At 50.9% G+C, this 11,645-nt stretch overlaps 1 protein-coding gene across 2 annotated transcripts in view; it reads right to left on the reverse strand.

Annotated features, from left to right (window-relative positions):
• RIMS4 (regulating synaptic membrane exocytosis 4) overlaps positions 1-11,248 on the reverse strand; it is a 56,117-nt gene extending 44,869 nt beyond the window's left edge. For both annotated transcript variants that reach the window (XM_035298689.3, XM_035298688.3), the window contains exon 1: positions 10,886-11,248. In XM_035298689.3, the coding sequence (XP_035154580.1) occupies positions 10,886-10,982 (97 nt within the window). In that variant the 5' untranslated portion in view covers positions 10,983-11,248. The remainder of the gene's footprint in view (positions 1-10,885) is intronic.
• Between the last annotated feature and the right edge of the window lie 397 nt (positions 11,249-11,645).

Consider the following 11,645-nt stretch of genomic DNA (forward strand, 5'->3'; position numbering starts at 1 on the left):
CCTGGCCAACATGGCGAAACTCCATATCTCTACTAAAAATACAAAAATTACCCGGTGTGGTGGTGTGCACCTGTAGTCCCAGCTACTCAGGAGGCTGAGGCAGAAGAATTGCATGAACCCAGGAGGCCCAGGTTACAGTGACCTGAGATCATGCCATTGCACTCCAGCCTGGGCGACAGAGTGAGACTCCATCTCAGAAAAAAAAAAAAAAAACATTCTCTCTTGCTAGAGGCACACACCTGACTCCCTTCAGAGCCCAGCCGCCCAGTTTGGGAGTCCCTCTGCTAAGACTTAGCATGCCCAGTAGAAGCTGGGCACAAATGGTAGCTTCCTGAGGCCAGATGGCTTGGGGGTGGCTTGGCCCAGGCTTGGGTGGGCCCCAGAGGCACCTGGTCCAGTCTTGGTGTTGGGCCCATGCTGATGAAAGATGTTTCTCAAGACATTTGCTGAGGAACTAATTAATTTTCATTAGAGGACCCAGTTAGTGACACATCTTTCCACCCACTCTCAGGGTGACTCCAGGTGGCATTTACTAGGGACACTGAGTGCGGGAGATGAAGGGAGAAGACTTGAGGCGTCAGGTGCCATGGGGTCTATGATGGTCATTTGGGGTACCTCAGGGTAGGCGGAGAGGCCCTGAGGTGTGTGTCCAGAAACATCAGTGTCATAGGCCTGCTTGAGGCTTCAGGCCAACTGAGATTGCTCTCTGGGTCTCAACTAAGAGAGCCACAGTAGATGATCTCAGAGGACTTTTAGCTAAAATAATGACAGCTAACACTCTTAACATACTTTTACTGTGTCCCAGGCTCTCTACAAATATTTATTCATCTAATCCTCTTGACACCTTTGAGGCAGGAAGGGGCCATTATAAGCCCACTTTACAGATAAGGAAATAGACTCAGGGAGGTTAAGTAACTTGCTCAGAGTCACAAAGCCAATAAGCGGCAGAGTCAAGATTGAAACCCAGGTTATCTGGCTGTGAAGCTTGTTATGTCCACCATGCTATACTGCCTAGTACAACCCAACTTCTCTGGAACTCTCACAGTGCCTGGCACAGGGAATGGGCACCGCCATAAGTGCTTAATAAGAATTTGAAAACAGGAAAATAAGAAAAAAAATGGTAGTCTAAAAGAGTGTGATGGTGGCTTGTGGGAGTGGGACTGGATAGCTGAGTGTGAGGGAGATGTCATTTCCTTGGATGTCCTCTGGTGCTGTTCAGCTTTTTTACTATGCACCTACATAGCATAAAGCCTTGCAAAAGCTGACAACAGCGCTTGTACCAGGGACAGAGCAGGAGGATCAGAAGACAGAGGTGCCCAGGACACTTGCCACTGGATATTTTTTATGTGTTTAAAATGTTGTAGCATCTGCATATATTACGTGATCCAAAAAGAATACTACTTTAAAAATTATCTAAGGACCAATCAACCAAAGATCAGCTAGAGAGAAACTGGCAGGAAGGGGCAGTCGCAGGATGAAAAATAACCATATAGGGGCTACCGCAGAGTCCGGAGAGACAAAGGAGTTGCTGGGGGGCCTGGACAAGTGTCCTCCCTTCTCTGGGAGACTATAGGTATACCTAAACTAAGCCCACCAGACTCTCACTCTGCAGACAGGGATACTGAGGCCCAAAGAGACAAAGGAAAGTGGGTGTAGGAGACACTGAGACTCAGTGATGAACGAAGTCCTTCTCTCCTTACTCCTAATGCAGCCTTTCGGGCCCCACTGTGCACACAGTGAATACCACATACCTACAGCAGAGCGAGGAGGCCCAATGCCAGCTATGCGCTGCCCCATCCCACCCTTCCTCCACCCAGATGTGTATATCGCATCACTTTCAGGAAGTCTACAGAAACAGGAAAGGCAGCAGCTTCCATCTCTTGGATGCCTTCTATGTGTTGTACATACATTCTCTAGAATTCTCACAAGGTATCTCTAATTCCATCTTGCACAGGACAGGCTGAAGCCTAGATAAGTTACATACCACAGTCATGATGCACAGCTAGAAAGGGCCAGAGACACAAACCCAGGTCTTTGGGCCTCCCAAGTCTACTCATCTTTGCTAGCCCAAGCCACCCCTCACAGACCGTATTTCCCATCAGTTTAGGACAAGTCCCACCTGGAAACTATTTTTAAGTGCCTTTGTCTTCAGATTCTGAGTTGTATGGGCTGAGTGAGAATCTCATCACATCGTAAGGTTAGTCTCCTGCCTCCAACCTGAGCTAGATCCCAATCTTCCCTAGAAAATTACCAGCGACCCCTTTCTTAGAAACCTCTAAATAAATTGACTCAGTAAACTCCCTCAGTAGCATTTCCCAGCACTTTGCCCCCTTTACATCGATGATTCTTTTGATTTACTTCTTCCCAGTAAAGGCCTGTCCTCAAATGAACTTCCTGGTTTTAACACATAGCCCTCCCTCTTCCCAATGCAGAAAAGGGACCGTGTCCTGTTCTCTCCAGACAAAAAAGGAGCTAGACCTGAATCCTCAGAATTCCCAGAGCTGCCTGGGTCCAATATCCCATGAAATGATATGGCCTGATGCATTGCTCATTTTGACGCATTTATCATTTGTACAAATGCCTTCCTAGAGGCTTTTTGAGGGCCTATGTGTTAAACCCGGCACAAGATAGGCAGCAGCTGAGACTCATTTGGATCACAGACTCTGTGACAAAGCAAGAGGGCCTGAAGATCATACCCGGGACTGAATTTGGTACCCAATGTACAAGCATCTAAGACATCGGGAGCCAGGAGACATCCCATGTTGTCAAGACCCCTTCAGTTCTCTCCATCCTTTTCCTCCAACCCAGTGGTTCTCAAGGTAGGGTCCCTGGATCAGTAGCATCTGTATTTGCATCATCTGGGAACCTGTTAGCAATGAGATTCTCAAGTCCCACCCCACCCCCAAACTAAATGAGAGACTCTGAATGGGTCCAGCAGTCTGTGTTAAAAAGCCCTCCAGAGGATTCTGAGGCTCACTCAAGTTTGGCGGCCCTGCTCTAACCCATTAAAACTGACAACACACCCACTGTGACAACTGCAGCCACTATCAATGACTGGGAACCTACTTTGTGCAAGGGTTAAACACACACTCTCATTCATTAATCCTCATAGCAAAGAACACCTTATTCTACGCATCCAGCTCTGCACTAGGTGTGTTTGTGCTTGACGTCATTTACTCCTCACTAGAACCCTCTGAAGTATTTACTATTATTATGCCCCATTTTACAGATGAAGACATTGAACCCCAGAGGGTTGAAGCAACTTGCCCATAGTCATACAATTTACAAGTGGCAGTCAAGATGAAAATTCAGATCTGCCAGATTCCAAAGCCGTGTTCTTTCTGTCCATCCATGGATGGACACCAGGGTCTCTCACACCTACATCAGCCTGGTCAGGTGAGATTCGAAGAGGGGCAGAGGCAGGCAGGGTGAGCATAAAGAATCCAGCCTGGACTCCACAGTGCCTTCCAGCTACAATGTGAAAGGAAGACACATCATGCATTTAAAGGCACAGGCATCTCTCTGCACATGTACCCCAAAACCTAAAATGCAATAAAATAAAAATAAAAATAAAGGCACAGGCATCTGTGCCTAAGGAACATAAAAGACAGGGATTCAGAAGGCATGAGTTTTTGGCCTCTCTCTAACTTCACCCACCTGGGGGCCTTTTCTTTTCCTTCTTTGGACCTCGGTTCCCACATTGGATAATCTTTATCATCTACAAGGTTGGGATAATTTGCCTTCTCTGATCTATCTAACCACACTGGTCTCCTTTCTATTCCCTAAAACTCAAACTTGCACTGACCTCAGGGCCTTTGCACAGCTATTTCCTTTGCCTGGAACACTCTTCTTCCTCATATTCCCATTGCTGGCTCTTTGTCATTTAGGCTTTATCTCAAATGTCACCTCCTTAGCCTTCCCTGACTACCTTTCTTAACATTATCTCCTATCCCATCATCATTCCATTTTCATCCCACTTAACAGAACCTGAAATTGTTTATTTAATTGGTTATCTACTTATTGTCTGTTTTCCCCACCCTACAATATAACTCCCTGAGAGCAGAAACCATGTCTGACTTGTTCCTCAATATATCGCTAGAATCCTAGCACCTAGAACATTGTTTAACCCTGAGAAGCTAATTAAATACTAGCTGAATGAATAAATACCAGAAAAGAAAAAGTGGACTCAAAGGTCAGAGTTCTGGATTCTTAACATGTGACCTTGGCAAGCCAGTCTGCCTCTCTGAGCCTTAGTTTCCCTCCTTGCTTAATAAGGAAATGGGTTAGATGCTCTCCAAGGGTCCTTCCAAGACTGGAAGTCTTGGAAAGCCAGATCTGGAAGCAGCCCAGCTGGTCCATCCAGAGAAGGCAGCTGGCCAGGGTCCTGGCAGCAGCTGCCCTCTCCCCACTCCCATCCACATCCCTGCCCGGCCACACCGTCATCTCACTCCCCCGTCGCAGAAACTGTTAATGAAGTGCGCACTGCTAAATGCAGTTACAATTACGGGGGCTAAGAATAAGGCGCTGACATCAGCCTCCTCAGTTTCCGAGTGAATCAGAATGGGAGGGGGGAGGAAGAAGAAAAGGGGAGGGGGGATGGAGCTCTGGAGCTGTCAAGTGGAAATAGCACAGCGTTAAATATAATCCAGCATTGGCCTACATCAGTCTGGAGAGGCAGGTGATGGCTTGGCCCCCAGGGCCAGGGCAGACAACTGGATTCTTCAAGGAGGCCAGGCAGCCACACCACCTGAGGACCAACTGTGACAGGTATCATCCAGGAACTGATGGCCAGGAAGGCACTCCAATGGGCAGGCGGATTGTAGCAGGGTAGTGGGCCCCAGTAGAGAACATCACACCCAGGCCTTTGTCACCTGCTGTTCGAACAGCAAAAGCACATCCCCAGGAGCTTACACAGTCCTGTCCCACCCAGGATCTCATTTCATGCACAAAAGCAGAAGATGGCCTAGAGTCAAACACAACTAGGTTTGAATTGCCACCCTATGGCCTGAGAAAGTCATTAATTCAACTGCTCTGAGCTGCCTGGCTTTCCTCATCTGCAAAATGGGTACATCTGCAACAGCAGCTACCCCTTCAGGTTGCCATAGGATTCAGTGAGATCACAGAAAGCACTGAGCATGTCCAAGCAAGCCCATCAATCATTTTATTTTTATAATCCTGAGAGATGCTTGAACAAAAATAATTAACCCTTTTTTTCCAGATGAGGCTCAGGAAGGTTAAGAGACTTGCTTGAGGTCACAGAGCCAGAGTGGATTCAAATCCAAGCCCAGTTATCTTTCTAGTACATAGAGGCAGTGGAACTGACATAGATCATGGAATTGGGGAAGGTTTATAGTCAGGGAGATGCTGCACCCTTTTGAGCACATTCACCAAAGTGGCACCTTTCCAGCAATTTTTAAAAGGCATGCTGAAACGATGGTTGTTAGGGCCATAATGAAAAGACACAGAGGAGGCAAAGTAGAGTAGAAAGAAGTCCCTGAGGCAGGCGAGAGGGTTGGCTGAGGGTGAAGTCTTCCTTCTATTCTCGCTCTCCTCTGTACCTCTGCCTGCACCCTCACTCAGCCTTCAGTTAGAATTGGCTCTGCCTCTGGTTCTAGGGGGTAGGAAGGAGGAAGGCAGAGTTGCATCCTGAAAAGGAAACAAGGTAGATGGACCTCTCTTTCCATTCCCACCAAACAGAACCAGGTGGGCCTATGGCAGCTGCAAACCCAGGAAGCTTGAGCCAGGAGTCTGGGAGCTTGGGGATGGAGAAGCAGGTGCCTAAGGGAGAGAGAAGATAAAGAAAAAACTCCGATAGCACCAGAGCCGACCTGCAGACCAATGATCTGTATAATGGAGTAAGGGTGACTCCTCATGTACCTAATTTTTCTAAGATCATTCTTTCAGGATAATTTGATTAAAACAAAGTGGTTTGGGCTGGGCGTGGTGGCTCATGCCTGTAACCCTAGCACTTTGGGAGGCCAAGCCGGGAGGATCATTGAGTTCAGGAGTTTGAGACCAGCCTGGGCAACGTGGTGAAACCCCATCGCTACAAAAAAAAAATACAATAATTAGCCAGGTGTGGTGGTGCATGCCTCTAGTCCCAGCTACTTGCGAGGCTGAAGTAAGAGGATCACGTGAGCCTGGGAGGCAGAGGTATATTTATTTATATAAAGTAGTTTGTGTCCACATTCTCACCCCACCCCTCAACTTGAACTATGGGAACAACTGGTTCAATTCTCCATCATGCTTCAGTTATCCAAATCTAGAAGAGTCCTGCCCAGCTCTAAAAACATTAAGAAAATGGGAATCGGGGTGTGGTGAGGAAGAAGAGGGAGAGGAAGTGTCCTGCCCTGGAGGGTTAGGGTGGGAGTGGAGGCTTCAAAGCCTCAACCTCATGCCTGCACGTGGTCCTGATCATGAAGGATATTTTAAGGCCTCCTCCCTGACCCACCCAGCCAGCCTCCTTCTAGGGCTGAAGGATTCATTCCCACCATCTTAGAGGGAAGGGGTGAGACAGCAGGACAAATTGTTTCCCAGAAAAAGCTCAGGTCAAATTTCAAGGACAAAAGTTAGCACTTGGTCTGGGAAAGAAAACTCTGCCAAGTGGAATAAAGGGGGAGGGGGAGAACTCCAGTGAGGTCATTCCAGGTCGCTGGGGGTGCAGGGAGGAATTGGAACTCTGATTCTCCCTGCCAGGATCTGTCTGGCAGGATAATGGGTATTGCTGCCTCACAACCCAGAAGTACTCAGACCACCCCCTACATTTCTCCTCTGTCCAAAAATGGGGAGGGGGGTGCTGTGGTACTAGTTTTTGGGTCCCTTCCACTATCCCACCCCACCCCAGCCCAACAGACTTGGTCTGAGCGGAAGAGGGTGGTGCCAGGAAGGGCTTTCCAGCCCAGAGATGTGGCCCAAACCGCTAGGAGAGGGACCGGTAGCTGGCTGTTGTTGCCATGGCAACTTCCTCCCTGCACTGGATCGAAGCTTCCATCCTATGGGCAAATCAGAGCTGGCTGCTCCAGCTTCTCCGCCCTTCTCTTGGGTGGGAGGGGGAGAACTGGACGCTGAAACCACGTGGACAGGCTCAGGAACACCATGCTCAATTCCAGACCCTGATGTAACAACCCCCTTTGGCATCTGCTGGTAACTAGAGACACCCTGGCTCCCCAGCTAGGCTCCAAGGCAGAGTGTCAGGGCTGGGACTGTAGATGTGACTGCTGCAAATGAAGTGGTCAGGAAGAACAGGAAAACAGTGGCTGAAATCCTCCCTAACCTCTTGATTGGCAGGCAAGTCCCCTAAATCCCTATGGTTAAGCCACTTCAAAGAAGGAAGGCCCCGGCTCTACCTTAACAATTATAACGATGCAGTAAAATTAGTCTGTTAAAATTATAAAGCTAATATTTTGAGAATCAGCCTTCTCCACTCCCTAAACCCACAGATTCTTTTCTACGGTCACGTTCAGAAACAACTCTTTCTCTGTACTAAGACCTTTGCACAGCACAAACAGCATACATAACAGCTGATTAAAAGCATAGATGCTTTTAACTAAGTTCAAAGCTTCACTCCTTCACTTCCTGGCTGAGTGACCTTGAAGGAATTACTATATCTGTGCCTCAGTTTTCTCATCTGAAAATGGGGGTGTTAACAGGTTAGCAGTTTTATTAACTTGCAATGAGGAATGAGTTAATATATTTAAAATGCCTGAGAATATGTCTTGCACAAAGGTAGTCATTTGTAAAATGTTAACCCTATGCAGTCCATGTTATTATTTTTCTTCTTCCTCACAGATACGAAACTGAGACCGCATATCTAACTTCTCCTCAATTACAAACCCAGTGCCAACAAGGCTGGGCAACAAAACAGACACAAAAACACCCCTAGGGACATGCTTCCCTAAAGCCCTGGCATCCTTGTGAAAGAGGGCAAAAGAAGCATTGCAAGAAATAGGTTCAAAGTGCATGAAGGAAGATGCCCCTGGACAGGAATTCTACGAACCAGTAAGGACCAGCATCCTGGGCCCAGGGGTGGCTGAGGAAGGGGCAGCTTCAAGTGCCCACTCCAATGGCCAGGGCTCGCAAGTCCAAATCAGGAATGTGCTCTGCCCCAGTTAAGGCTAATGAGAAAAAGCCTCCTTCTCACACCATTTCTCAGGAAACTAGCAAAAGGGTGGCAACTAAACGCTGAAGATAGCTCTAGCTCGGTCTGACTGGAAAAAGATGCATTCGACATGAGTTGGAAGCTGCAACAAAGGGGAGGCTCCTAGATGAGCCGGAGGCCTGTCGGGGACACACTTCTGAGACGGAGCCAGCAGAGACAGACAGGCATTAAGAGGGCCAGGGGAGGGAGGAGAGAAGAGGCAAGTGGAGCCATGCCTGTGTCCAGTATGGAAGAGACCATTCAGAAATCAGTTCATCGCAGTGCTGTTCTAAAAGAATAAATCCAAAAGGCGTCTTTTAGGAGAAAATTAATGACTTTAAGGGGAACAAGAGAAATAAAGCACCAAGACAATGCTACCTACTTCCGACTTTCACCAGACATTCATTATTCTTCCGGAAATGAAAGTTGACTTTCTCCCTCCCCCTCCCAAATTTGAAGCATCTCTCAAGAACCTAGAGTGAGCACAAGATGCCCAAACCAAACTCTTGGCCGCCAGCAGCGCTCCCAAGCCTCCTCACCTGGGAACCATTTTCCACACGGTGAGGTCTGGATTTCTTAAAAATCCTCTTTCAGAGGGAGGGCTACTGGTTTACTGGAAAGAGAACCATAAACCTGATTTTAGTCTCAGCTCTGTGACTGCCTCGCTAGATGACCTTGGATTATACACATCCCCCCTCAATTCCAGGGCTTCGGTCACACACACACAAACACACTCACACAAATACACACACACACCCATCCATTTGGGGGCAAAAAGGGGATAGACAAGATGATTTCTAGGTCTCTTCCAAGTGAAGCGCTAAAGAATTTCAGGAAGCCCACTGGGAAAAAAATATGAGTGGACCTTTAAAAATATCACTAATACTACATGAAGTTATCTGTTCTGACTTAAGTGAAACCAGAGCAAGTTGCCCGCAGCCTGCAATAACCAAGGCGTTTGACTCATGACACACAGCATGACTTTGAAGAAAAACCAAACTGTTCCTGCCTTCCGATGCTCCTACAAACACAGGCTCCTGCCCAGCTTGGCTCTTGAGACCCACGTGGCCTGCTGACCACTCTACAGTGTTAGGGAGCCCCCTACTCCTTCCCACCCTGCCTTGCCCAGAATAATAATACAACCTCCCTCAGCTACATCAAGGGGGAAGTTAAACCTCTGAGCCTCTGTTTTTTTTTCCCTGTAAAATGGTGATTGTAAAAATGGTAAAATGTCTCTGCCATAACCATTTTTACCCTTACCCCCACCCCCAGCTCCAGGTCAATAGAAAGCCAGGTCTATTAGGGATCTGCCTCACCTATCCCCATTCATTTACCAGCCAACAAATTCTTCCGGAGAACGGGCAGGAAGACATGAGCACCACTTCATCCCATGCTGGAACCCTGGTGGCCAGTTTGACCAGACAAGGGTCCCCAAACACTTAAGTCTAAACCTGGGCCCAAGAACTTCCTAAAACCATAGGCTACGTTTTGTGGATGGTGCATACATGTACTTTGGGAGAGACAGACCATGTTTTCTTCAGAGATTTGAAAGTGCCCATGAAACCATTTTGCTCCTCCAGCACATACACTCCTCTGTTTTGTCCCCTCATTGAATTCAAATACTCTTGGATTTTTCAGCTCACAAAACACTGAACACCCTCACACTATACATACACCTTGCATCTATACAACGATCCCCATTTCAGAGATGAGGAAATCCAGACTCAGGGGTGGCATGACTTGCCCAAGGTCACAGCTAATGAGTAGAGAATGAAGACTGGAACCTGATTCTGATTCCCAATCTGGCATTCTTTGGGGAGCTCTGACCCAAACCCTCTAGCTACCCCACCTGTTGATGGATTCCCTTCCTCGTTCCAGAACCAAATCTGGAGCTCTCATTCATGTTCCCTCTGCTGGGTCCCAGAGCCCCAAAGAGTAGGTTTTCCTACAGCTCCCCACCCCTCCCTCTGGCTGAGGTTGTGCGCAGGCCTGGGAAGAGGAGGTTCAAGCCGCTGGATGGTGCTGGCTTCAGCCCACCAAGAAAGGCGACTCCAGGGACAAGAGCACCTGAGGTCAGGGGCACACACCAGCGGGCGCGCAAGTGTAGAGTTGGCGCCGCCCTACACCTCTCTCCGGGAAGAGAGGGGAGGATAGGCCGGTCACCTAGCCGGTTCCCCTCCATCTGCCCAGGCGTAAAAGAAGCAGGAGTCTGGAGACCAAGCCCATGGGGGAAGGAAAGGAGAGACAAATGGGGGCGCTCAAGGCCTCTGGCGCCGGGCAGAGATCCTCTGGATGCGGCCAAGACAAAGATGGAGAGGTAAGGTCTGCGCGCTACCTCCAATGGCGGGGGGGCGCGTCGGAGCCCCAGGGGTGGGACAGCCAAAGCCCCGGGCTTGAAGAGCGGGCACATTCAGGAGACTCAGGGAGGGTGGCAGGTCGGATCCAGGGACGAGGCAGGGGGCATCCAATAGGCACAGGTAAGGAGGCAGAGCTGGGTCCCGGCGACCCAAAGGGCCCACCTGCGGGAAAGGTGAATGCAGACGATCTCGGGGTGCCTGGAGGAGAAGGCCAAAAGACAGCGCATCCTGGAGACCCTGGGGTCCCGTGAGTGCCGAAGGAGACCCTAGAGGCGCCTTCCCAGGCGGTTGGGGGTGGGGAGGAGAGCGTGGCCACCTCTAAGGGCGCACGAGTCGGGGAGGGGGCCTTGGGACCTGGATCCCGGGGTCTGGGGGCGGGCCGCACGCTTACCTGCGTCCTCGTCGTCGAAGGAGTTCATGCACGGGAAGTAGATGGCTAGCGCCTCGAAGGAGGCTGACAGACTGAGGCGGCTCTGCGAGCGCTCCATGCCCGCGCCGGCGCCGGGCGCCTCGGCCGCGCCGGCGGCGGCGGCGGCGGGCGGCTTGGGCAGCTTGGCCGCCCCATTCTTGACGCGGAGTACGGCGCGAGGCGTGGTGGCGGCGGCCCGGGACCGGGCCGGGGCTCCGCTGTGGGGCTGGCGGGCGCGGCGGGGCCGGCTGGCGGGCCAGGAGCTGGCGGCGCGCGGAGCCCGAGGCGCGCTGTGCTCCGGGCGGCGGCGGCTGTGGCGGCGGCGGTGGCGGCGCAGCGCGATCTGGCCCGCGGCGCCCCTCGCCGGCCGCGCGGGGCGGGCTCGGAGCGGCGCCGCAGCCAATCCGCGCAGCCGGGGGAGGGGGCGCCGCCGCGGGGCGTGGGAGCCGGAAAGGTGCCGGCTGTGGCCCCTCTTCGCTGTCCCCGGCCCGGCAGGTCTGCGCTGGGAGGCAGGCACGGGGCGTAGTTGGCTGGGCCCTGGTCCGAGGGCCGTCCCCCGACCCCGCCGCGGCCCTCACCCTCAGCCTGCGGACTCGCGCAGAGGCCGGCGTCCAGTCCGCCACCCAGACAGGCCTCACCCTGAAACACGGGCGCGATCGGAAGGGACGCCCTCAGAGGGTCCCTCCCAGGCCGGTTGGCACTCGGCCTCCCACACAGAGACCCTCAGCTTCATACCTGCACC

The sequence above is a fragment of the Callithrix jacchus genome, chromosome 5 (genome assembly GCF_049354715.1).
Source record: "Callithrix jacchus isolate 240 chromosome 5, calJac240_pri, whole genome shotgun sequence".
NCBI lineage: Eukaryota > Metazoa > Chordata > Mammalia > Primates > Cebidae > Callithrix > Callithrix jacchus.